Source organism: Sinocyclocheilus anshuiensis, unplaced genomic scaffold (genome assembly GCF_001515605.1).
Source record: "Sinocyclocheilus anshuiensis isolate Anshui unplaced genomic scaffold, SAMN03320099.WGS_v1.1 scaffold412, whole genome shotgun sequence".
In the NCBI taxonomy this organism is placed as follows: Eukaryota; Metazoa; Chordata; class Actinopteri; order Cypriniformes; family Cyprinidae; genus Sinocyclocheilus; species Sinocyclocheilus anshuiensis.
Window position 1 is genome coordinate 1,128,034 of NW_015558661.1, and position 27,384 is coordinate 1,155,417.

General features: G+C 36.6%; 3 protein-coding genes across 6 annotated transcripts; all 3 read left to right on the forward strand.

The window, feature by feature from the left end:
* The first annotated feature begins 337 nt into the window (after nucleotides 1-337).
* On the forward strand, nucleotides 338-9,769 carry LOC107681171 (leukemia inhibitory factor receptor-like). Of its 3 annotated transcripts, none has more exons than XM_016477372.1 (17): nucleotides 338-620; nucleotides 1,361-1,539; nucleotides 1,835-1,985; nucleotides 2,082-2,321; nucleotides 4,265-4,391; nucleotides 5,739-5,863; nucleotides 5,957-6,093; nucleotides 6,223-6,376; nucleotides 6,851-6,912; nucleotides 7,014-7,212; nucleotides 7,292-7,483; nucleotides 7,648-7,749; nucleotides 7,848-8,012; nucleotides 8,105-8,218; nucleotides 8,390-8,483; nucleotides 8,593-8,656; nucleotides 9,106-9,769. In XM_016477372.1, the coding sequence occupies exons 1-17, from the start codon at nucleotides 560-562 to the stop codon at nucleotides 9,496-9,498; spliced, it is 2,559 nt and encodes an 852-aa protein (XP_016332858.1). In that variant the 5' UTR covers nucleotides 338-559; the 3' UTR covers nucleotides 9,499-9,769. The 3 variants fall into 3 exon arrangements, with proteins under 3 accessions (XP_016332858.1, XP_016332859.1, XP_016332860.1); XM_016477373.1 differs by having other exon boundaries at nucleotides 8,105-8,179; XM_016477374.1 differs by lacking the exon at nucleotides 8,105-8,218.
* Nucleotides 9,770-10,766: 997 nt separating this feature from the next.
* LOC107681161 (coiled-coil domain-containing protein 61) lies at nucleotides 10,767-17,789 on the forward strand. Of its 2 annotated transcripts, XM_016477353.1 has the most exons (14): nucleotides 10,767-10,970; nucleotides 11,668-11,832; nucleotides 11,926-12,008; nucleotides 12,857-13,017; nucleotides 13,097-13,249; nucleotides 14,298-14,499; nucleotides 14,614-14,696; nucleotides 14,791-15,014; nucleotides 15,117-15,195; nucleotides 15,287-15,328; nucleotides 15,557-15,763; nucleotides 16,516-16,549; nucleotides 16,634-16,700; nucleotides 16,808-17,789. In XM_016477353.1, exons 2-14 carry the CDS (start codon nucleotides 11,685-11,687, stop codon nucleotides 16,900-16,902), a joined length of 1,578 nt encoding a protein of 525 aa, XP_016332839.1. In that variant the 5' UTR covers nucleotides 10,767-10,970; nucleotides 11,668-11,684; the 3' UTR covers nucleotides 16,903-17,789. The 2 variants fall into 2 exon arrangements, with proteins under 2 accessions (XP_016332839.1, XP_016332841.1); XM_016477355.1 differs by lacking the exon at nucleotides 15,287-15,328 and having other exon boundaries at nucleotides 16,808-17,788.
* A 447-nt stretch (nucleotides 17,790-18,236) lies between these two features.
* LOC107681162 (inositol-trisphosphate 3-kinase C-like) lies at nucleotides 18,237-25,703 on the forward strand. Its single transcript, XM_016477356.1, has 7 exons — nucleotides 18,237-18,817; nucleotides 21,366-21,465; nucleotides 21,679-21,892; nucleotides 23,722-23,926; nucleotides 24,063-24,164; nucleotides 25,290-25,361; nucleotides 25,469-25,703. Exons 1-7 carry the CDS (start codon nucleotides 18,458-18,460, stop codon nucleotides 25,673-25,675), a joined length of 1,260 nt encoding a protein of 419 aa, XP_016332842.1. The 5' UTR covers nucleotides 18,237-18,457; the 3' UTR covers nucleotides 25,676-25,703.
* The last annotated feature ends 1,681 nt before the right edge of the window (nucleotides 25,704-27,384 follow it).

The window sequence follows — 27,384 nt, forward strand, 5'->3', positions numbered from 1 at the left end:
AGCCTCTAATTTTCCAGTAGTAATGCCCCAATAACCAGGACTGCTACTTCTTGATGGCCTGATGAATTATATGTTTGAATAGATTTTTATTCATTGCTCATAATCCATTTCTGGTTTTATGAGCAAAACATTTATTTTGGTTTCTTCTCTAGAGTTTCTCCATCAGAATAAGAAAAGTTGTGCTATTTGTATATCTGAATCACAAATGAGTTGAAGGGTTAATGTCCAAATAATAAAAATCAACAAAATCATCTATTTTTATTTCAAAAAAATAAACCAGTTGGGCTGTGGTGCAGTGGGTACTACACATACTCAAGGTAATGCAATTTGATTTTGTGTTGAATCATGTCCTGATGATTCCAATTTTTGTCTCTCCTATCTCTATGTCATGTAAATTAAAACCCATTAGGGAAGAAAGATAGCATATTTCCATTTTTGTGTACCTTATTAGATGTTATTCAGCCACGGTTAATTTAACCATTTTATTTCCTTAGCAGATCTAATTGCTAATGGAGAAACTAGTGAGCCATTACTTGTCCAGAATCTCCTGAGCTCTATCATGTCAGTCTGGCTTTTGTGTGCTTTGCTTTTTTCTCTGATTGGCCAAACAGAACAGGATGGTGAGTCTTGAATGCATTAAACTGTTGTTGCTAAATTTTTAAAGAAACCGTTCAACCAAAAATTTAAATTTGCTAAAAATTTGCACCCTTAAGCCATCCAAGATGAGTTTGTTTTTTCATCAGAACAGATTTGGAGAAATGTATCACTTGCTCACCATTGGATGCTCTGCAGTGAATGGGTGCCGTCAGAATGAGTGTCCAAACAAGAAATCCACAAGAAACATGAAAAGCTGCATGTTTGTAATAAATGACTCCATCACGTCTTTAACTTCAAATGAGTCCTCTATCCATAATATTGGTTTTTCTAGTGAAAAAAATCATCTAATCTGAATCAGGAAAGAAATATGCACAGATTAAGCAGTTTAAAAGCAAACAGTCCAAAATAGTCATAATGAAGGATTTGTCTCTAATAAACAAATAGCTTTTAATTGATGGACTGGAGTTGTGTGGAATGGATTACTGTGATGCTTGTATCAGCTGTTTGGACTCTCGTTCTGACGGCACCCATTCACTGCAGAGGATCCATTGATGAGCAAGTGATGTAATGCTAAATTTCTCCACATTTGTTTTTTGTCCAAAGAAACAAACACATCTATATCTCAGATGGCCTGAGGATGAGTACATTTTCAGAAAATGTTCATTTTTGGGTGAACTATTCCTTTAATAGTACAATACCTTCTTATTTCAATTGTTAGTTGAGACCATTGATAGAAGAACTGACTTATTGTATGTATCAACAGGACACCCAGTTCCTATAGAAGAGGTGAAAGTGTATTCAGAAGAAACCGCATCATCTGATTGTGGTGCATGGGTGTTGAACGTTACATGGAGAGATAAGTTTGCAGAAAATAATGAATCCGAGAAAGTCAGCTACGACATAGAGGTCCTTCATACTGAACAGATGAGGACTGTTCACTTTGTAAGTGAGATTTTTTTGACAAAAGCAATGGAAATATGTCTACGGTCATTTTTAAAGGGGTCATATGATGCTTTTTTAAAGATCATTATTTTGTGTATTTGGTGTAACAGAATGTTGACATGCTTTAATGTTCAAAAAACACATTATTTTTCAAATACTGTACATTATTGTAGGTCCTCTATGCCCCGCCTCTCTCAAACGCTTCGTTTTCTACAAAAGCTTGTAACACTCCAAAGAGAAAGGAAAACTTTAAATCGCATCATATGACCCCTTTAATGTCAAATAACTGTTTTAGGAAACTATACATGTGATGCCAGACAAAACATCCTATTATCATTGGAAATGGACTTCACCTATACCGTTGCAGTGCACTTCCCATTCAGTCAGACTTAGGCGCCATAATGAGCATCACATTGGTGAATGGACACCATTATACACACACGAAGGTTTGTAGCCACAGGTTTTTTCTTATACTGTATGCACCTGTTATGCAAAAGAGAAAAAACAACTGAACGACAACTGTTTTGTCTATAAAATAACAGGACGAGATCTAAATGCTGCGACAACAACTGTCTATCCTCACGATCAAGTTTTCGTGGTTGGGAGTAACATCACGTTCTGTTGCATCGTGGAAACAGATAAGGTTCCATTGTCCGGATTTCTAATTCGCATCAGCAACAGGACATACATCACAAAACCAGTTCCACTTGAAAGGCCTTATGGACCCAACATACATTGTGATGTTGAGGGAGACCCCTCTGGCTCTACAATATTTATTGGCTGTAAGTCTAAATACATCCTATTTAATAAGAATTGATTAATTTTAGAGGCTTAGAGCAAAAGATTTGTCTGTATGCAGATGATGTTCTGTTGTTTGTCACAGCCCCAGAGGTTAGTATTCCTAGACTGATGTCTATTTAAAAAGAATTCGGCACCTATTCTGGATATAAACTTAATGTTCAAAACACACAAGTTTTAAGCTTTAATTATATCCCTCAGAAAGATATGTTGAATAGATTTACATTTAGATGGAACTCAAGTATTAAGTATCTGGGAATCTTAATAACTAAGGATATTACAAAACTATTTGATAGTAATTATTTGTATGCTGCTGTAACCCAGAGTATATAGCAAAGTGGAAAGATCTGGAGATTTCACAGATAGCTATACCACTGCAATCACTACTAGGTAGCAACACCTTATATAAACAGTATTTTAATAGTTTAAATCAATGGACTAAAACTCCTTTTAGAATCTGGTTTAAAGAATGTAAATCACCATTACTTGAAAGACAGTGTAGATTATTAAGATGGGTCTCGTTCGACCCGGACTTTAAACCAGCAAAGCTTGATGGGAGGTTTCAATTTTGGTATAGGCTTGGCATTACTACTTTTAGTTCAATTTCCTCAAAGGGAGAACTAAATAGTTATCAGGAAATTTCTGATATGCATGGTTTGGAAAAATGTGATTTCTTTAGGTACCTACAAACCAGGACTTATTTCAACAATGAGATAAGATACCCGGAGAAGCATGACCCCAATTTAGTAGATTTACTTATTGATATACTATTTTATTTAGTCATTTAGCAGAACTTTATAACCCCCAAGTTAAAATCTATTCAGACTGGTGAGAAGGATAGGGGCTTGTGCTGGAGGAAATGTGGGGAACAACTAGCAGATCACTTTCATGTATTTTGGGGCTGCCCAGCCATTCAGACATATTGGCAGGAGGTAATACAATAATTAATAATGATTAATTGATTGCTCTTTTTCTACAATTTATTTGGGTAACTTGGCAGCTCATTTGACGATGAAAGACAAGTACTTACTAAAGATATTATTAGCAACCAGCAAGAAAGCTGTAACACGAAAGTGGCTACAGTCTGAACCTCCAACAAAGTCTGAATGGTTGGACATTGTAACCAGTGTTCAAAATATGGAGAGAATGACTTTCTCATTAAAACTACGGATGGATGCATATTTGCAATACTGGGAAAAATGGATTGTGTTTATGTCCTTATATTTTGTAAATTGACCTCTGTATGTATTTGTCAATATGGCTTATGTTTGGATGCATAGGTGACCAGTCAACTGTTTAGCCAAGTTCTGATGTTATTATTATTTTAATTCTTTTGAAAAAAAAAAAAAAGATTTGTTTAATTTAAACCCATCAGTTTTGAAATGACTTACACTGAATTAGGCAGCTGGACTTCATTTTCTATGAGGTGATGATTAATCAGAGCTTTTGTAAAATATTTTGCCCACATATTGGATTACGGCCACATGTGGGAAATTCTCACCATTTTAACTGATGATGCTGCTTGGATGAGTTGGCAAAATGTGATATTTTCTATGGAGGATGGAAGTATAGCTTGAATTCATGTATGAAAAAATTATAACACTATAACTTGATTAACAGATCATTAGTTAGAATTAGTAAACATGAACTAACACTCATAGTGGGGTCGGATTTTTTATGTTTTTGAAACGGTCTCTTATGCTCACCACTGCTACATTAATTTAGACAGTAGAAACAGTAATATTGTGGAATATTATTGCAATTTAAAAGAACTGTTTTCTAGTTTACTGTCAAATAATGAATCCTTGCTAAATAAAAGTACTAATTTAAAAAAAAATTACTGACCCCAAACTTTTGAACTGTGTATACCAAATGAATTTTAAGTTGAGTCCAGGCCTAGAGTGTTTAATTTCACTGAATGCTACAGATCCCCCGGATGACCAGAATCTTACATGTATAACACGGAATCTCAGCTCTTTGGAGTGTCACTGGGAAACGGGTCGAAACACCCATCTGACTGGTAATAGAAAGACGAAATATACACTTAATGGAAGGTAACCACACAGCTGGCAAAATAATATCCATCTTAAAGCTGCAGTCCGTAACTTTTTTGTGTTCAAAATGTACAAAATGTATATATTAAGTGATTACACCATGAATCCATTTTCCAAACCGTGTTTTTGGCTTGTGCTGAATCACTACGGTACACCTATAATAAGTGTTTATATTCGGACTATTTAGACTGGTTCGGGTAGGTACCGCTGCGGAGTAGCCCAGTACCTGCGTGATTTGTCATAGACATAAATAGAGAGAAGTAGCTCCGGCTACAATGTTCTTCCGCAAGACGCATGCAGTTCTGTTTATTAACCGCTAAAGCGCCAAAAGTTACAGACTGCAGCTTTAAAGGGGTGGTTGACTGTTTTTTTTTTATAGGCTTGATTGTGTTTATGGGGATTGATTAGCTGGCCCAGTGTGTTGTGATTGGCTAAACCGCTTCTGGTGCGCGTCTAAATGTCCCGCCCCTCAACATAGCGGCATGTGCTCCGGTTGTATTGTAAACAATGACGTGTCTATATTGCTTATCAATTTGAGCCCGATTGAGACACAGGATATTATTGAAGAGGATTGCGCAGAACCTGTGCAAGCACGGCTTTTAATGGTAGGCCTAAGATTTTTGTTTGTTGTTGTCTCATACTTTTAGATACGCTGTTATTTGTAAATGCCACTGCTTCTGTTAGCTTTTAATATACGGTTTTATTCTGATTGAAGCTTTAATACAGTTCGGCAACCACATGCCATGTATAACGCTTCTCATAACTATAGTATGTGAAAATAAGTGTATTCACTGAGCTGATGATCTGAATGAGAGAGAGAGATGCAGAGCGTGTGCAGAGCAGGGCTCTGGAACAGGATGAGAACGGTGCTTTAGAACATTGATTTTGAAACTTGTGAATCCATTAGAATCGTTAGAAGACATAATCGCGATTCATATATGAATAGATTTTTACGTGCACCTGTAGTTTTCTCTTCCTCTTCTCTAAAGCAGCGCAGCATGGCCTCGCCCCCTTTGCTGCGTGTTCCCGGAGGCGGGGTTTATGTAAAATTCTGGGTTCTTGACGTAACGGACCCGGGAAGTAACTCGTTGTAGTCCCTTACCAGTCTTTTTTGTAGGCATTAAACTGCCAGAATTTTAAAAGACGATATCTCCGTTTGCATTGAACTTTCAGCTTCGTAACTTTGCAGATATTGTTTATGATCAAACAGCAACATTACACACTAACTAACATTAAAAAAGTGAAATCGCAATCAACCACTCCTTTAATGTACAGCGTGAATCATGCATGGTTGCTTTCATCATACTGGATTAAATTCTATGATGCTTATTGTTTCACTTTTGTCAGAGTTTGTGAATTTGGTAAATGTGTCATACATGCGGTGAAAAAGCAGGTGACAAACTGGACCCTGATTGCCAAAAATCCCCTTGGTGTAAAGACTCTCACTGATACAGCTGACCCTACACACCGAGGTAAATCTTATTTTAAATATTTCTTAAATTTTGCATCATGACCACAACATTTAATTGTGAATTTAATCATCTGGTTTTTTTTTTCTTGCACAGTATGGTTGAGAGCACCCAGCAAAATAGCCCATGTTGCTTATGCAAGAAAAGTCACTCTTCGGTGGAGTTGGAACGAGGAAAGCTACGCTTTGTTTCCGATGATTTGTCAAGCGAAGCTCAATGGAATCATGTACAATGTTGGTGTCATCAGATTTTATCTTGCATTAAAATTGATAAGCATTCTATTTTATCTTTCCACTGTTTCCACTTGCAATGCCTTTACATGCATTCTCACAAATGTCCACACATTTTTATCTTTCACAAAGAAAACCTTCAACGGAGTGGGACTTTCGTCTGTTGTCCTTATAAACCTGCAGCCCTTTGCTAAATACACAGCTCAAGTACAATGTGGTTCTTATGAGCACTTCTACATATGGGGCGACTGGAGTGAAATTACTAAGTTCTCCACTAAAGAGGACAGTAAGTATTCAGAAGACTAACATATTTGAAAATATAGTGTCATTAAGATATATATCTGATTTTAATTTTTATACATACTTTTGTGAGTGTGCTTTTAAACAACACTTTAATATCCACCTTATTTTTAACATAAGACCGACTGCTGTGTCTTTTAGTTATTTACCTATGGCAGCTAATGAATCGAAAGTCTAGCACATTGATAGAAAATAGCTTACTTCCGTGTTTAAAAATTTGTTGGACATGAAGTTAATAATGTGTAACTTACAATGCACTCACAACTTACATTTTACTGTCAATTTTTTTCTCTGCCATTGTAAATAGTTTCAAACGAAGCCACAGAAATATCTAACACTGTACATTTCTGACCAACATGCAGTTCACATTCTGAATGAATTTGTGTTTTTGAACTAATCAGATGAGTAAGAATGATTCAGCGACTGTGTAATTTGATTCGCACTAATAATCCCTCTTCAGTTCCAGAAGCAGTAGATGTTTGGATTCATTATTCTGAACAAACTACATCTGTCTTGTGGAAGGTAAGAGCAGTTGGATTTGGCACTGCTATCTTTAGCTTTTCCCTGCACTTTTTGTGGCTGCAGTCAAACAAATCAAAATGACCCTTTTTAATGTTTTAAAGCCTCTAACTGAACAACAAAGCCATGGGATAATTACAGGATATGAAATTACCATTGGAAAAATGAACAAAGAACTAAAAACACAGCTGTGCTACAACATCACCTCTGGGAATGAAAAAAGTGATGGAATCATCACAGTCTCTGCAAAAAACTCTGCTGGTCATTCTCCTCCTTCTACCATCATCGTCCCGACTTATCCTGGTGAGATTCAAAATGCTGTTTTTAATTGGTTGAAAAGGTTGTGTTTAAATTAATGAAGTTTTTATAATTCTTTTCACAGACAATGAAGTCGATATAAGCCATATCAGTAGCAGTAATGGTGACTTTAAAATGTCTTGGGAAGAATACCCCTATTCTACTTGTGGCTATGTTGTTGAATGGTTTCCAACATACAAAAAGACGCAATGTGCTGTAGCATGGGAGAAGATCCCAAAAGGTGACAGTGGTGCCTGTGACACCTGGAATCAATCTGGTCAGTTGGGAGTGTGAAGATGAATCATTTGACTCACTTTGACTCATCTGTTTTTGTTCTGATACTGAATTTGTGCATGTGTGTAATGGTTCATCAGTGGTTCAGTGAGCTGTGGTTATGTTCAGAAAGGGAGGATAACAGCTATATTGTTCTATTTCTCACAGGTGTTTTTGAGGCAGGAGTGAGATACACTGTCTCTGTCTATGCCTGCACAGATGATTCACCAAAGCTTCTCAAGAGGAGTGAAGGTTATGCTATAGAGAAACGTAAGCAGACAAGATTCAATATTTAAAGAATAGCTAACCCAAAAATGAAAACCTCACCTTGTCTTACTTATTTTCCATTCTGCTATTTGTGTTCTCAGAACCTGGGAAAGTTGAGAAACTGGAAGGTGAAAATAAAGGAAGAAATGTTGAGCTTTCCTGGGCCGAAGTTCCCTTAGAACAGCAAAATGGCTTCATACGAGGCTACAAGGTCATAACATTGCTTTCTGGTTCTGAAACGATTATTAACATGGCTGTGACAAAGGGTAAGTTCATTCTCTAATTGACGTCCATGTTTGTTTGTTTTTTTGTTTTTAAAGATTACATTATAAATGGACTTACTTTGTTTTAATTTTAGAGCCTAAAGTTAATTTGAAATTAGATCCAGGCTCCTATACCTTCCGCGTTAGTGCCTTTACATCTGGAGGGGAAGGTGACTATGCTACATTCAAAATGAACATAGAAAAAAGCAGTATGTATTAAAATGGTGTTAATTAAGTATTTTAATAACATTAAATGTAATTCATTATAATTGAAACCGTTAATGATTGAACTATTTTATTATATTTAATAAGCAAATATACAGTAAATAGCATTTATGAAATGTGATAAAATTGTGTGCAATTTGACAAACTCTTCATAGTTGACCAGATGATTGCAGCCACTATTGTGGGTTGCAGTGCAGCAACTCTCGTCTTCACTATCATCACAGTCCTTTGCTACAGGAAACGGAAATGGTAAGGACAATTTTCCAGTATTATGTCATATGTTTTTTAAATCCCAATATTTTCTATAAATTTTCTATTTTCAGCTGCAATTAAAATGTCACTCTTGAAAATCCTTCAGGTTAAAGAAACGGTTGTATCCAAATATTCCTAAACCAAAATTTGCAGGGAAATGGATCACAAAGGTGAGTCATCAGCCTCCTTATAATTAATAACTTTCCTAACAGATGTTTTTTTTCGTAATTATTATAATCTGCATGTATGAGGGTCACAAGCCTATCCATACTATGTTAAATCCTAACAGTAAAATGCAACAAAGCATATACTTGATCATAGTAATCATATCAATTTTAAAACAGAAGAGAAAACATTAACCAAATCTTTTTGTAGTTGACGTCAAAGGATGTGTGTATCTGTCACTTGATAAAATGATCAAATTAGGCAGATTCCAATATGGAAAAGTTGCATGACATACCCATATGCTCAAAAACTATGCAAAATCAAATAAGTTATGACCCAGACCACATTAATTATGGTTCAGTTGCAACACAAACACTTGTTTTGTGTGGTAAATCATTGGCTTAATAAATAAGCTAAAGAATGTTTTGCTACCATGTTGGTTTGTTGTTTCCAGGGCATTTATTGTACCCAGATGACCGAGGGGTACATGAAGTGTGAGATCCAAGAGGTCCACAGTTTAGAGCATCCTGCGATCTCAGAAAGTCTACATGGCCTTGACCTCATCAGCTCGAACTCCAAAGTGGTTCCTGCACAACATTTCTACCAGAACATTTCTGAATCTCCAGCTGATGTCTCATACTGTCCTGTTGAGAAGCTTACCTCAATTATTGAAAACCCTTCTTATAATGTGACCATACCAGAACCAGTTGGTGTTGCTCAGATATCCGATCTTACACTGGAAATGCAGGATGCTTACCTCCCAGCCCCTAACTTTGTTCAAAATAATTTTGTTGTCAAAGACTCAGACGGCTACAAGCCCCAGTCAGCATCTCCTACAAACGCATAGCTCCAGTAGATAGACCTCAGTGTCGTGTCTTGCCATGCACACCATGTATATGCAAATTGTGCCAATGTAAATGCCAGTGAATTCATGTTATTTATAAAGTACTGTACTGTTTTCTCAGCACTATCTCTTGTAAAATGAGTAGTGAAATGCATTTTTTTAAACACTGTGATGAAAAAAAAGCTGTGACCACCTTTAGAACTGCCTCTGTATATTTGCATTGAATTTGGCTATTTATTTACATTTATGGTAACACTTTAGATTAGGGAACAAATATTCACTATTAACTACGAGTTTTTCCTCAATAAACTCCTAATTTGCTGCTTACGTATTAATAGTTAGTAAGGTACTTGTTAAATTTAGGTATGGGGTCGGGTTAAGGGATCTAGAATATGGTCATGCAGAATAAGGCATTAATATGTGCCTAATAAGTAGTAGGCCTACTAATAAACAGCCAACATGCTAGTAATATATACATGCTAATAAACTACTAGTTAATAGTGAGAATTGGTCCTTAAAATAAAGTGTTACCACATTTGTTTATTTAACACATACTCTCAACATCTGTGACCCGGGTGAATTCAACCCATGACCTTGATGTTGCTAGCATTATGCTCCAATAGCAATAGTTCCCTCTTGTGGCCTTAAAGACTATGATGAAATATAAAGGCTAAGGCCATGATGAACAGTTATAAAGAAAAAATTTCAAACGTGTACATATTCTAGATGTTTTGATCGCTTTCTTATTAATAGACGGGAGATTGTACCTAAATACAATTCAGTTTGTGCTTAAAGACATTAAAGTGTGGTTTACATGTATTAACATGTATGGATTTTACATTTTCCAGTAAACAAAAGTAGTTTAAGTTTATGCAAAAACGTAGTTTTTTTTATCATTAATATAAAAACCAAAAATAATCTATGCCTATAATATAACAAAAGTCAGATGAAACATTCTTGACAATCAAAGCATTACTCCCAAGACTGAAGAAATTACAAACTAAATGATGTATTGTTTCATAACAAAGTTTCACAAAAAAGGGTAGTATGTGTCAACGTTATATTTAAATTTAAAAAAATGCTTGACATGGTAAAATAAATACATTGCTTAAGAAAAATTAAACAGATGCCCCTAAAACACTTTTATGGGCGTGAAATCTTGTCTAAGGGCTTTGCAACAATGAAAAGCTTTCATTTTGATTGACAGGCAGAGCAGCCAATAGAATTCCAACATCTACACGAGTTGACCAATGTAAACAGTTGGGGGCGGAAGTTTTAAATTCCCGGTCATTGAGCCGCTGTTTTCAGTTGTTCGAGCTCAGTAACGACCAGTTTACTGAACATGCTTTCGATAAATTAGCAGAGAGGAGATTTTAATTTGTTTTCTATTTTTGATACTTATTCCATCGACGTTTTAAATGTAGAGTCTTAATCGAACAGCTCGTGCCTGCCTAACACTTTTCCACCAATAACGGGTATGTTGCTAGCGTGCTAGTTGTGTATGGTCTGAGATTCATCTATCGTAACAGTAACTTACTCACATTTATCATCATCTGTAATCTCATCTTCCTCTGTAGCCCTCAAAACCATGACGTAAGATGTCTTTATTATTCATGCGATTGATTTTATAGTGTTATTGTGTGACTATCCCTGCGTTGGCAGTCTTCTGGCAAATCTTCAGGGTTAGCAAGTCCTTCATCAGTTTTTAGCTGACATGCTGAGATGTTTAGTAGTTTGCAACTTATGTTGCATACTGATTCATGAATAAATGAGGTTACAGACTCTATTTATCTATGATACAAAGAAATTCAGTCAAGTGTGAAGAAATGAGTCTCATTCATTGAAATGGTTCATGACCCAAATCCTGCCTGTGTCATGGCTGTGAAGTTGACATTTGTAATGGACAGCTCAGTGTGCGTTTGACATGAACAGCACTAAAATAATCACTGCAAGCCTTCATAGTGAAAACTGTCTGGTTGAAATGACTGTTTTGATCTGATAACACAGTTTGATTATTCTCAATATATAAGCTTTGTTTTAATGCAAAGTGTCTGTATATCTATCTACAGTATTTGTCTTTATATCTATGTGTAACATGGCTGTAATCAAGAGGTGCTAATAACAGCATGAACTGCATTGACTCTGTTGAACCCTGTGCAATGATTCCTTCAGGCTGTCAGTGGCAAGCAATGGAGGTTGGCACAGTTGTGCAGGAAGAAATTAAATTTCGAGGGGCTGAATATGCTGTCAAGGTCGAGATGGTAGAGCGGCTACTAATCATAGAGATTTCAGATGTTGTTACAGCAGCCCAGTGGAGAGGAGAGTTTGATCCTGCCTGTGAGTTGAGCTTTTAAAACTGATATATAGTTTTTGCTTACATTAAACGTTGTTTTATGTCATTACAACTTTTATAAATTTTTTTATAATTAGATATTGAGGACCTGACCCGGAAAACTGGGAATTTTAAACAGTTTCCAGTATTCTGCAGCATGCTTGAGTCTGCTGTCAACAAGGTGGGTCCAAAGAATAAAAGCCATAAAAATCCTATTTAATATGGGGTCTTTTAACTTTCTTAATTTTTTTAAACAAAGAAAAGCTTCTCTTTTGTTGACAACAGTTGGTTTATAAGCGCTTCTCAAGTTCTCATTCCAAGTTTGGGAAGAGGGTTGTTTGTGTTTCCAAATGTCCATTATGAGGGCCTGTTTACACCTGGTCACTTCATGTGTTTTAACTAATCGTATAGCTATGTGATTTGTTAAAACAATGGATTTAAATCCAATATTCAATCCCCATGCTTTATCAGGGTTTCTACCGACATGAACAAGTTAAATTTAAGACTTTAAGACCTTTTTAATACCACCTTATATGTTTTTCAACTTACTTCTCAACTAAACTACCAGTAAGTGGCGGCAAGTCATTCATTCAACTGATTGAGTGTGCTATCATGCTGTTATCTTAAGGACTTTCATGGACAGCTGACTTCTAAAGTTTTTCATATTCTTCATATTCGTGGTGGTCAGATAGAAATGAATCTTTTCCAATAAGTTTAAATTGATTTTTAACTTTTATGGGCATTTTACCTTTATAAAGCCATTTTTTCTATAAGTGTGCATTATCTTTTGAGTAATGCAAATTAACAGAGTTCAAGCAACAGATATACACTGCATATTTGTTTTATTTATGTTTATTATATTTATATTTATTTCCTTTGATTTTAAGTCAATTTTGCTGTTTCAGTTTTATTTTGATTAATTTGCACTTGATTTATTTACAAAAGAAAAATGGTGTGATTAACCAGTCTTTTATGTTAATAATAACATTTTTTAAAAATATTATTTATGTTTTTAATTATCTTTTGCAGTCCAGTGAATCAGTGACCCTTGACCTCTTGACCTATTCTGACCTCGAGCTTCTGCGGAACAGAAAGGCAGGTGTAGTTGGCCGACCTCGTGCTCAGCCACAGTCTCCTGCCCTCAGTGCTAAACGATACCTCATCCTCATCTACACTGTGGAGTTTGACAGGTCTATGTAGTTTTGATCACTCTGTCTGTTTTAACCAGCTCTTAAATGGGTCAGTTTTTAAAGATTTTTATTTTTGTAGGATACACTATCCTCTTCCACTTCCATATCTGGGCAAACCTGATCCTGCAGAGCTTCAAAGAGAGATCAGAGCTCTGAGGGCCGAGCTGAAAACACTGGGACTGAGAGGAGACCACAAAGTATCAGACCAGGAAACACACAAGCTCCGTGCAGAGTCAGTTTTTCGTAATGAAATATGTACTTAATGTTGATATCATTTTCAATGCTTTCAAAGAAAGAAAAAAAAAAACACCTTTTGCACACCTGGTTAGTTGCCGGCAGGTGCACAGGACAGTCGGCACAATAGAAGAAAGAAAAATCCTATACATTGTTGTACCTTATAAATGTTCTTAAAGGGATAGTTCACCCAAAAATGAAAATTCTGTCATTAATCACTCACCTTCATGTCATTCCGAACACGTAAGACCTCCGTTCATCTTCGGAACACAAATTAAGATATTTTTGATGAAATCCGAGAGCTCTCTGACCCTCCATAGACCACAAGGGTACTACCACGATCAAGGCACAGAAACGCAGTAAGGACATCGGTAAAATAGTCCCAAGTTCAACCATAATTTTATGATGCTACGAGAATACTTTTTGTGCGCAAAGAAAACAAAAATAAAGACTTAATTCAACAAATCGCCGCCTCCGTGTCACCCCGGCTCCATTTTGGAGAGTACGTAAACAATGTATACTCATACTTTGATCTGAACGTAAACAACGAATGCCCGTGGTGCTGCTGACACAGAACATTCATGTGCTGTGCCTTGTTTACGTTCAGATTAAAGCACGCACATGCATTGTGATACTCTCCAAAATGGCGCCAGGGTGACATCGAATTGTTGAATAAAGTCGTTCTTTTTGTTTTCTTTGCGCACAGAAAGTATTCTCGTAGCTTCGTAAAATTACGGTTGAACCACTGATGTCACATGGATTATTTTACCGATGTCCTTACTGCGTTTCTGTACCTTGATCGTGGTAGTACCCTTGCTGTCTATGGGAGGGTCAGAAAGCGCTCAGATTTCATCAAAAATATCTTCATTTTTGTTCCGAAGATGAACGAAGGTCTTACGAGTTTGGAACGACATGAGGGTGAGTAATTAATGACAGAATTTTCATTTTTGGTCGAACTATCCTTTTAATAAAGTAATAAAATGTTTTACCCACAATGAGTAAAAAGTGAATGTGGTTTACAAATCATTTTCCTTCTGTTTTATCAGGTTGGCTTTGGTGAGAGATGAAAAGGAAGCCTTGGCCAAGGCTCTGGATCGTCTACAGATGGTAGGGGCTGGTTCTACTCCTGGGGCTCGTGGGCTCAGAGAGGCAGTGCGCAGCCTGGAGGAACAGCTGCTGAAGGAAAGGGCAAAAAGCCAGCGCTCTGCAAGCAAGAGGAGCCAAGAACAGCGCCTCCTTCTGGAACAGGTGCGTCTAAGCAGATTAGTGTTGTATGGTCATGAGATTGACAAGCTGATGATGTAAAACGCTTAAACATAGTTATGCGCCCACTTAACTGTTCAAATTCACTCTTGTTGGTAGTTGGAGGAACTCCGAGCATCAGAGCGGGCTCTACGGATACGTGTTAAAAGTCTGACCACTGAGCTGGCCTTGTTAAGACGCGGGTGAGCTTTAATTAATTGCCATCTTTGTCTTTTATTGCATATGTTTTAATTGTTTGAGCACATGTTAATCATCTCATTCTTCCTATTTTGACAGTCGAGCGATGCCAGTCATGTCTGGCCGAAGTGGTCTCAGGGGTGATGGAGAGGTTCATCGGTCTTTATCCAGAGAGCGCAGTTTGACCCGTGTGGGGGTAAGAGCGCGCTCGGGGTCGAGGGAGAGGATGGAGGACAGGACTCGGAGGTCAGAGGAGAGAATTAGGAGGGCAGACTCTTCAGGGTCTCGGAATTGCATCACAAGACCCTCACCATCTCCAACAGGTGAAATCTGTGAAGACAATATCTTTATGATCAAAGTCAAGAAACAAAGGTAGAGGCCCTGTTCTTAGTCTTTTGATTCGAAGTCTTGTGTTCTCATGACAGGGTCACGGGTGCCTCGGTTTGACCCTACGGCTTTCATTCAAGACCGACAACGACGCCAAAAAGAGACCGAGATGAAGAAGTAAGACACTTTCACCTTTTGAGTTTGAAGTTTTTATCTTTTCTGTTGCTCTGCTGTTTTGTGTTTTATTTGTTGTCTCTTTTTCTACAAGCATTGCCCTGTCTGTGAGCAGGAATGCGGTTTACTTTGAAAGGTGTGAACTATATGCTCTTTTTGTCCCTTGCATGAATTCATTTCTCAAACCGTTGATCCCACACCAGTGCAAGAAAAATATTCTATGACTTCTGGGATCAGGCTGATAAGAGAATGAGAGTCTTGTGTCCGTTTGACTAGTTTTAATCTGGTAGAATTTATTTGTAGGCAGCTGGACCCATTTCCTGCTTTCACAGATATACATGAGGTCTTCTTTTGTTCCCAACAGTCAGAGGAAGATTAGAAGGGACATGCTGGCTTCACCGTCTCTGATGGAAAGAGGGCGTTCACGCTCCAGGGAGCCCGTTCCTCAGCTGATGAGAGCAGGAAGTGCTGGCAGGAGGAGGAGTGTGTCTGTGGAGAGCAGGAGGAGTCGGTGCTCTTCAGAAGGATCAGTAGCCGAGTTTGAAGAGCTTGCTAAGCCTCTAAATAGCAGGCAAGTCAATAAACAAAACAGGTTGCTTATCCAAGTACTGCTGGCCAGGTTAAATGTGATGTCAGCTGACTGATTATTTATTTCAGGACACTTGGTTCATCAGATCAAACTTGCCAAATAACAAGGTGTAGATGAGCCTATACTTTTACAGCATTTTTTGCAGTCTGCCTATAATATTATATTAGGATTTCTTGCACCCAAAAAGTGTAATTTTCATGACCATTTTCTACCCTCTACATGAAACATAATTAAATCTGGCCTGTTCGCTTTTATTCCGCAAGGATGCAATAAATTGACCAAAAGTGACCGAAAAAACTTTGTTACAATAACATAATACTGTATTTCAAATAAATGCTATTTTCTACTCAAAGAATCCTTAAAAAAATATACTGTGCGTTCCACAAACATTTTAAGCAGCACAAATGTTGGCAACATTGACAGAGTTTTTGAGCACTAAATCAGCATATTAGAATGATCATGTGACACTGAAAATTCAGCATTGTATCACAAGAATACATGTTTTTACTTGTATATGTTTTAAAATAGTTGCTTTAAATTTTAATACTTTTTCAAAGTATTACTGTTTTACTGGTTTTGATCAAATAAACATTGCTTTGGTGAGCGTAAGCAACTTTCAATAACAAAAAAAATCATGTTCTGTTGATTTAGAAAATTAGCTAATTAACTTTTTAACTCAGCAAATTAGACTCTGATATTATTGTTTTTGATATTTATTTGTTTATATTTTGCAGAGGAAGGAAACTGGCATATAATGGTCCAGCTGTGGTGAGTAACAATGTAAAACATTTGGTGGTTTAGTTCTTGTGAATATTAGGTCTCTGATAATTCTAATTGCTTTTTTCCATCTAGTCCAGAGGAAGACACATAAACAAAAAACCAATGTGTAGCACCCCGGCCCAAAGGATGAGAGCGGCAGGTACCACATAATTTCCTTTTGAATCATTTATTAGTATTATTATTTATGTATATGCGTCTGTAACCAATGGCATATACATGTAAGCCAAGTGTATTTTTCCTTCTCAGACACATCTATTGACACGGGTGCTGACCTGTCAGAGATTGACGCTCGACTCCAGGCCCTGCAGGACTACATGCGGGACCTTGACACGGGACACTAATCTCGATGGATTTAGATGTCGATCAAGGCTTTTTGCACAAAGACTGAGACTGAAAACTTGTACAATCATTTCTTTCAAACACTGTGTACAGACGTGTCTGTATCATAGTCATTCATACAAATGAGACTCGAACGGCGTTTATTTTCTTTATCCCTAATGTAACTTTTGGGCTTGACTCAAAATGCAGTTATGGTGGCTTTGTGAAGGGGATTCTTGAGACTGTTGCCATATAAGACTTGAAGTAAACCAGAAGTGTCCAAAAGTATGACCTCAGGATATACCGTTTTTAACACATTCCTCTGTACATTTTATGAATTAGTGTTTGTTTGACCATTGTTATTGTTTTATATATATATTAGTCTGTGTTTTATGTCCGTTTTAGATGCTCTCATATTTAGTTTTTGTGAGATACTGAAAAACAAAGCTTTTTTTATATAAAAGGATTTTGCAGTTCATGTCTATTCTTTACAGACACTTTGGAATTATATCACTGAGCATATTGGAATGTGATATGCTTTTTATTTATACAGGTTATTGTTCCTATAACAACTGATAAAGGATGGCATTAGCAATAGCAACACTATGGTTATAGATTTGATTCCAAGGTAGTGATAAAGTGGATGTCTTTATAAGTTGCCTAGTAAGCATCTGCCAAATGCATAAATGTACATGCTGCAGAGATCATGTCTTTTGGCATGTAACATTGCTTCATTTGTGGCCATTTAATAATTTTTGCCATTTCTCACAAAGTCTCTCTCTTCTTTTTAATGTGACCCCACCAAAATCTTGTATGTAGAATATCAAATGCATTAAATTAGTCTTTAATTGTGGTAATGAGGCTAGAATTTTCAAACCTTTCTAGATATATAAAATGACACGATCATCTATAGATTATAGAATTTTTAGGGACATTGTGCATCAGTTTGACTAAAATGAAATGTTCGCTCAGGAATCAAACTTTGCTTTAATATTACAGTATGTTGAGATTTCAATTAAATGATGGCTTCTGTTTCAACCTGCTCTTCACACGATTGTTGTATGACTCCAGAACATCGTGTGGGCAGCTTTAATTAATTTTCCTTTTTTACGACTTCACATCCTCAAACATCTCAACATTTATTTTTGAGTGAGCTGTGCCTTTAAGTACTTTATCCAAATGCAACATGTTAAAGGCCTATTAAGAACAGCACATTATTTCATCCTGTACTCAGGTTTTTTAAACTGCGTTGTCAACCACAGGTTAGGTGGCGCTGTAAATCTGATTTAATGTGTTTTGACCTGTTCATTTTTGGCTCTGTAGCTTTAAATAAAAGTGGGCGGGGCAAATATTTAAATTTTTGAGGTGATTATTGTTTATTTTCAGGGGCTAAAAGAATGTGATCACTGCACCTTAGCGTTGAGAGTGGCCCAATATTGCTGTTATTCTGCAGCAGCGCGCGACGCGTCACGCAAGGTGCGGCAGTGCCCAGCGCGAGCCGGTTATGCGTTGGGTTTGGCCCTAATCTGGATAACCCCATCAACAACCTCAATGATCTTGTAGATATGAAGCAGCGTGATGACTAAAACGCCCGATACCCCGGTACCCTGCGCGGGTATGGGTGATATCCACCACAGCCATCCTGAGGAGCCGGTGGAGCATCTCTCCAGACTCGCTCGCGTTGCTGTTCCTGAGCTGGTTGTTACCTGCGAGCCGTGTGCCACTGAGTGTGGACCCTGCTCGGGCTCTCCTCACCCCGACGAGGAGTCCATCTGCTCGGACAGCGGGCTCAGCGGCTCTCCCGCCTTGTCCCTGGCGCTGAGAAAACTGTCCAACTCGTCCTCAACCGGCCTCTCGCCAGCGTCTTCTTTTGAGGAATGCGAAGAGGATTTAATGGGTTACGGCGAATATAATCAGTCTTCAGGTGAACCGCTCACGGTGAGAATCAAAACTAAGACAATCCATTTTAACTTGTATTTATTTTATGCTACTAGCCGTTTTTTTATTTCTAGTAAGCAATCCAGTAGGAACCAGACTAGACCCATTTTCAGTTTACATTAGATATTCACTATATCTATTAGTCACTAGGCAGAGGTGTGAGTAATGTTCCTAGTACTTTACTACTATAGCCTACTTAAGTATAATTTTGAGAAATTTGTACTTTACTAGAGTTGATCAATTGAATGCTTGCACTTTCAAGCATTAACAGTCTATTAAAAAAGCTAAGAAAAGTGTTTACTTTTATTTTTAAATGCCTAAGTAGAGTTAAATGTGGATACATTTGACTTTCATTCAAGTATTTTTGGCTAGGTACTTAGACTTTTAAGTGAGTAAAATGTTTGTCATAGTATCTATACTTGAACTTAAATATAATTTCTCAGTATTTTTACACCCTTGAAAACTAATGTCATTTTTACAACTAATAGGTGCTGTATTCAAATACTTGTTTTTATTTCAGCTTTACTAGTACATATTTATTAGATACTTCTACCTATTTACATGAGACTAGTAAATTAGATACTGTTTTTGTTTTAATTGTCATATACAATGACTAGCCATATTGGCTACTTTATAGTTAAATCAGACTATTAGTACAATTACTAGTAACATGCTGCTAAGTAGTCAATAGTGTCTAATTAATAGTTACTAATGTCTGTTCAGTTAGTAGCCCTACTGGGGAACCTGTGAATAATACTAACTATACTGTACCTTGCTGCTATCATGATACAACTCCAAAACATGGTTTTGTTAACTAACAATAAACAATACATTTGTTACAGTATTTATTAATCTTTGTTAAGGTTAGGTAATAAAAATACAACTGTTCATTGTTAGTTCTTGTGACCTCAGGTCTATTAAATAATATTAACAGATATAAATAACAAACAGATACAATTAAAAGTGGAAACAAACATTAACTAAGATTAATAAATGCTTTAGAAGTATTTTTCTTTGTTAGTTCTTGTTAATTGATGTATTTAACCAATGTTAACAAATAGAACCTTGTTGTAAAATGTTAATGAAACATTAAGTGATATTTAAGTGGAAACTATAGGTACCTTGGAAACTTTTTGATTGCAGGTGCATTGAACACAAGTGTGCACACAGGTGCATGCTGCAGATCGAAATAGGCCTATGCAGTTATTGAGTAATCCTCATTATAACTGATTAACATTATGGGCGTCAGGTCATAAGATCATTGTTTGTAAATGGAGGGAAAAATTCCATAGGTTTTCCTAAACTACTTTTCTTCCTCTCGTGTTCTGATGGTACTGGAGTCAGAGATTTGTATAGAAGTGCATCTAAATAATACAAATGTCTCTTAAGACGGTGTTCAAGTGAAGGCAGAGCAACCAACATCATTGTGATAACAGTGAGTCACATGTAAACTCAATGACATGTTATAAAATCAACAATTAATATTCATCATTGCAACTATAAAGGTGCTTGAATATAATCTGCATTGTGCTGTTGTAGGAGTTAAATAGTCTCCAGTCTTTTTGATGGTAATATTGAATGGGATTTGATTTTATGGATCATTAAGGTAAAATCACAATAAAGTGAGTAAATAGTCCATTGAAACTGAACTTATAATGTCAGCAGATGGATGCACCTCCAGCGCTGTATGGTGGGCCTCTCCTGCTTTGTTCTGGAGAATGTCATTCTTTTCTGACTGGTTCACTACCCGTGAGTGAGTGAGTGTTTGAACTTTGAGAGCAGAGAGAACTGTACAGGTTTGGAGGTTAATTGGCTTCATACTGAGAGCTTACGCTTGGAGGATCTTTACTCTTGATAGACTCTGATTATCTCATTGTTACTGTATGTTGTTATACCGCATACAGTCATGTGTTACAGACAGTGGCATAGGTTATTGTGTACAGTAGGATGGAAAGGTTTATGATACGTCAGCTGGAGGGATCTTGTTGACGTTTTTTTGCCAACATCAAAATGCTGAAAATGTGATGACAGTTATGAATTATTAATTCATGAAAAAATGTATGCTTGCCTCAAAAAATAAAAACCTTTGAAGATAAAAAAAATATGTACACTCTCATCTCATGTACGTGAGTGGCCACACTGGCTCCTTCATTATCTGGCAGCAAAACAAGTGCCGTCTGTAAATGTTTCACGAACGTCCTTCTAAGATTAGCTATTTCTTAATCACAGCCACTTGGTATTGCTTGATGACTTTGTTTAGTCCGAGATTGTCGTCAATGATTTGCCACATGGGGAAAAACTCGACCTATGGTTAATAGAGGAGAGGGAGTTGCCCGTTAGAGTCTGAGGTTGACTGAATGCACTCGGTGCCCCAGTGCGGCTCACTGTATAGGAAAATGAGAACAAAAGAGAAGACAAGAAAAGTCTCTAGCAACAAACAACCCTGTACAGAACCATTGTGTACCATGTGGCTGCTCTAGTCGTAGGGTATTAACTGACATGTGAGTCTCATTCATCTGTTTGTTTCTTTCATATCTTCTCTTCAAAGACTGATCAGTGGAAGAAGTCGAAGAATATGGTGAACTGGTCTCCACTTCCAGTGACGGTGAAAAAGCGCTCACCCTGGGTGCAGGTGGTCGGCCATGCAGGTTTGCTTGTTCATCTTTATGTCTTTGATGATACTTGGTCTTTTGTGATTTTTAATGTCTGAAAGCTCACATTTTCACATTTAAGCCTTGAAATTATTATTGTTGTATGGTTATTGTGAAACGTTTTTGTTGCTGTTTTTGGTGATTGACTTTTTTTCTGAGAAAAGGGACCCTTTTTTTCCTTTCTCAGCGTGTTTTTGTTTGGTCCTCTAGGAAACTTTAAGACGGGGAGTGATGGAAGGCTGCTGAAGAGGTACTGCGAGTGCGAGCAGCAGTGTTTTCTGCAGCTCATGAGCGACTCGCTGCGGCCCTTCGTTCCTGGATACTATGGTGTGACTCAGCGTGACGAGCAGGATTACAATCTCATGGATGACCTCCTCGCTGACTTCGACTCTCCCTGCATCATGGACTGCAAAATGGGGAGCCGGTGAGGATGTTGTGATTTGTGAATTCAGCAATTCAGTGCTTTTTTAACTGGTACAAATTGCAGCTTATTTTAGCCAAGAGCCTCTAGTCAAACAGGAAGAGGCAATCTGACCAGCATGCAAAGCAACCAACCACAGTCTATTTTTGTTTTAAATGCGGTTTATGGGCAGGTGATGCCAAAATAATGCACTGGCACGCTAAAAATATGTTTTAGTCATGGCACAGTTGTCTTTACAAATGACTACATGAAAACACCATTAGTAAATTATTTTTTTTGACAGAAATTGAATTTAAAGGAATAGTTCACCTTCAGTTGCTGGTCCCCATTGACTTGCATATATACACTATAGTGTTTTCCCCCCCATACTATGGAAGTCAAGGGGGATGGACCAGCAACTGAAGGTGAACTATTCCTTTAAATTCAATTTCTGTCAAAAAAAATAATTTACTAATGGTGTTGTCATGTAGTCAAAAATATGTTTTAGTCATGGCACAGTTGTCTTTACAAATGACTACATGAAAACACCATTAGTAAATTATTTTTTTTGACAGAAATTGAATTTAAAGGAATAGTTCACCTTCAGTTGCTGGTCCCCATTGACTTGCATTTTTTCTCATACTATAGAAGTCAGTGGGGACCAGCAACTAAAGGTGAACTATCCCTTTAACATTTTCATTTAGCTGAAAACTGGACAATTTAGGTAAAATTGTGTAATTGAACTATGCTGTTCAGGTTGTTCTGATAATTTCAACCCGTCATGATACATTTCTCAGGCAAATTTTCCATGTTGCTACTCTAGCATCATTTTGGTCATAGTGCCTCCACACTGCTCATATATTTACCTTATCATGTTCTGTGCACAGAATAAACACTGACATGGTCTAAACACATAATGGAAGAAGTGTTAATAACATATAACTATTTTGGTCGATGATTTTGGCCCTTTTTCAGCTCAGTGTTTTTAATAGGCAAAAATTATGGCGCATCTCTAGAAATTAAGAACATTTTTGTGTTTTAATCCAAAATATGAATAATTAATAACAAGGATTCATTTAAAAATGGAAAACAAAGTGGGATTTAAAATGTTGCTTATGAGTATCTAATTATAAAACTCTGAATATCTTTCAAAGATATGATGCCACAAACCTGACAAAATCTGCCAATTCCAACAACTTACTCTTCCTCATAAGTTATCAGCTGATAATTATAGATTTGGTTAACTTATCAGTATCTGTAGATATTGTAATGTATATTTAATTGTTCATGCACATGTCCTTTTTCTTAAACATGTATATTACCTTTGCCAACATCTAACACTCACTTTAAAATCTTAAAATCAACATCTTTTTTTAATCAAACAAAATAGTATTGAATTTTAAGATTAGCCATTTATTGTTTATCAGCCTCATGAAAATAATTAGCAGCATATCAGTATCCGACAGAATTTAAAAATCAGTGCATCTCTGCTCACAAGCACTTATTATCATCATCAACTTAACACAGTTTCCAGCCAAACCGATAAAAACTTGTGCTGCTGGACTTCCGGAAATTGTGTTGCAGTCAGGCAATCACACTGGAGCTTGTAAATTTCATCAGTGCTGTCATTATATGGACTCTCTGTGGGCTTTCTGTGGGTGTGGCATCTGTGGCTAAAACTATAATACAGTAGACGGCAGTGTCCAAACAATAGTGGAGGAAATATGATCACTAATGCCAACAGCTCTGTTCATGCCATAATGGACCAGTCCTGTTATGCCAGTTCGATAATGTTTTCATACTAAATAATTATTCCTGTGGTAATGTTCACCTGTATACAAACACGCTTTTAGGACTTACCTTGAGGAAGAGTTGAGGAAGGCCTGCGAGAGTCCTCAGCCACGCAAAGACATGTATGAAAAAATGATAGCGGTGGACCCAGACGCCCCAACTGAGGAGGAGCAGGCCCAGCAGGCAGTTCTCAAAACCAGATACATGCAGTGGAGAGAAACCCTCAGCTCAACAGCCACGCTGGGTTTTCGCATCGAGGGCATCAAGGTAGACATGATTCAAAAACCCTCTGAATTTACACAGAGATCTTTATCTAACACTGATTGGAAATGCTTACTAGTGTCTTATGCTATGTACTTTTGGCCTTCTATATAATGTCTTGACATATTTGATCTGTCTTCAGAAATCATGTGGCACTTGTAACACTAACTTCAAGAGAACAAAGTACAAAGATGAGGTCATCCAAGCCCTGGAAGACTTCGTGGACAACAACATGCTAATCCTGGTATGAATTAGTGTTAGAACTGGGCAATATTTACAGTATTTATCAAATATTTTATATTATTTATTAACTGATTGGTGTCTGTCAATATTGTTTATTTAGTTGTTTGTGCATTTACATTTAATCTTTAAAACTTTTAATCTACAGTTAATTTAAATATTTATTTACAGTTAATCTGAAAAACCACTAATAATTTCATATTAAGTGTAATATTTTTTACTTACAATTGGATTTTTTTCTGTACATTATAATTTTGTGATGCCTGAATTCACTTGCAGCTTTTAAAATGTTTGATGATTTTAGTTCTTTTGTTTAATGAATTTTAATATGGGCCATATTATTATTTATCAACCACAAAATGAAAATAATTAGCAGCTTGTTGTATGCAACAAAATATCAGCACAAATTTTGTTAGAACAGGGCAATATATAATATTTTTACAATATATTTATTATTATTCATTCAAATTAAAATGTGTATTTATTTAAAGTATTTATATATTGAAATTATAATTATTAATTATTATTATCATGAAGACAAACTATTTGTTTCTTTGGAATAACGTACAGATTTTTTTTTTCATGTTTAAAATGTTTGGTAAAATTGTGAGTAAATAAATGTAAATATATATTGTTATATTTGTGCATATAAATAAAAATGAAATATTATTGAATTAAGTATGAATGAAAAAAATTAAGTATTTTATTCTATTTTACATCATGCTTTTCAACATCTAGAATCTAGCTTTTAAAGGGGTCATATGATGTTGCTAAAAATAACAGTATTTGGTGTAATGAAATGTGTTTATGCGGTTTAAGGTTCAAGAAACGCATTATTTTCCACATCATGTACATTATTGTTGCTCCTCTATGCCCCGCCTTTCTGAAACGCGTCAATTTTTACAAAGAAATCGCATCATATGACCCCTTTAAGAAGGGCTACTTGATTGAAATAATGGCTCCTCTGCCTGTGCCTCTTTTAACCATTAATCCATTTAAAGGGGTCATATGATGCGATTTCAATTTTTCCTTTCTCTTTGGAGTGTTACAAGCTCTTGGTGCATAAACATATGACCCCTTTAACTATTATGTAAACAAGTTAATTATTTGGCTCTTCCTGTTCACGCAGAGAAGCTACCAACAGCGCCTGAAGGAACTACGAGCTGTGCTGGAAAAATCTGATTTCTTCAAAGCACATGAGGTGACATGCATCTTCATTTTCCAAATCCACTTTGTTCTTCATTCTGCACTGCTGATGTTCAAATACAGGCTCTAATAAGAAAGGCCTTGCTGTGTGGTTTCCTGCAGGTGGTGGGCAGCTCCTTATTATTTGTCCATGATCTGACTGGCAAGGCTGGAATCTGGATGATAGACTTTGGAAAGACTGTGCCTATGCCGCCCCTTCTAACCCTGGACCATCGCAGCCCGTGGGTGGAGGGCAACAGAGAGGACGGGTACCTCTGGGGCCTGGACAATTTTATTGACATTCTGACCAACATGCTTCCGGAGAAATGAAAGGCAATGTGGATCTTCAGAATTGTCATTTTCTGCACAGACTGTTTGATTTCCCTCTGTTTTTTTCTACAAGGAGAATAGATGAAGGTAGGAGAGAATGAACTGATGGAATGGACTGACTGGCCTCAACATTTACTACAAGTGCTACTGATGAACATCTAAGCCTGTGAACTTACCTGCTGAAGCCCCTCGCTATGTTGTTGTTTTCGCTACTTTTGAAAAGCTGTATGTATTTTACACTGTAAATAGATTTTTATTTAAGCAGTTTGCTCTTAGGGGTTGACGAGTAAAAGATTAGCAGATGAAAATCATTACAGTTGTGTTGTTTTGATATGTTAAAGATGCAAAAACAGCCATGCTTTTGAATACTAATGAAAATCAGGACCTTCGTAGTCTGTTTGTGATAGTTGCCAGATAGTTTTCCTGCATTTTACCTTATATTTGTGACCAAATGTCTCTTGGGGATGAACTGAATTGAAGTGCACACTATTAACAGTCCCATAAACTGAAGCTGAATCGAATCACAGAACAACAAAGACCTCTTACATCTTTCTTGGTACTGTTTTAATAACATTGCATAGCACCTGAAATAAGAAAAACGTGAAAAAGTGCTTTGTGTTCTGTTTTGATCAAGCACTACTTTAATTCACATCAAGCACATGTGTGGTTTTTGCATGCAAGCATGAGCTGCTAAACAGCCCCTGTTAATAGCAAATATACGACTGACTGCCAGTTTGACTGAGAATGGTGTGTGGGATATTTGAGCCAGTACTCCTTATGCACAAATTCACTGATTGCACTGTTAATTTGAAATCACCTTATTGAGGTTTTGTACTGTATAATAGTAAACGACTTGTGATAATTTTGTTGGGAGCTTTGTTGTCCTTACTCTAGTTTTGCAGTTCTGGTTTCTGGGTTCTGTGATGGTAACTACATAATCTATTTTTTTTTTTTTTTTTCATGCTGGGTAATTTTGTATGGTATTCAACTGTCAGCACAATAAACATGAATATGATGTGACTGTTTTTCCCCCTCTTCTTTCAAAACCATACAAAGGTATAAACAGGGCTCTATGCTCTTGTGCTTGTTTAGGAGCACTTGTGAAAAATTTAAGAGCACCTTATGATGATCAATGACAGACATTAAAGCAACTGTATGTTGTTTTGTGTATCAGAATGCTCTTTTAAATTTATATTTCAAGGTAAAAACTTACATACAGTTGTTTTAATTCTACCATTATGGTACTGTATTTGCACTTTTAATTGATTTCCAGGGTGTTATCTTTTAGCCTATGTGAAATTCTTAAATGTATACTTTTTTTTTATTTTTATCAGAATAGTAAGACACTGGCTGTTTAAAATCAAATGAAATGAGTATAAACAAAATCCATCTTTGCACTATGCTGCATCTGATATAGACAAGGTTTCCAACACTACTGTACATAATATTCAGTAGGAATTTTATTGAGAGCGATTCACAAATAAATTCGCAATTAAAGATAATGAAAAAAAATGGTGGGGGTGGGGTCCAAAACAGCACTGGCCTTTGACAAAATGCCTTTCTTCAAAATATCTTTGGTGTTCTGCAAAAGAAAGTAGGCTAATTCATATTAAGGATATAAACTGATCTGATTTTTTTTTTTTAAATAGTCCTATGGTTTAACTCCGTTTAACCCATATATATTTGAGTGATATATTTTGGCCTATAGT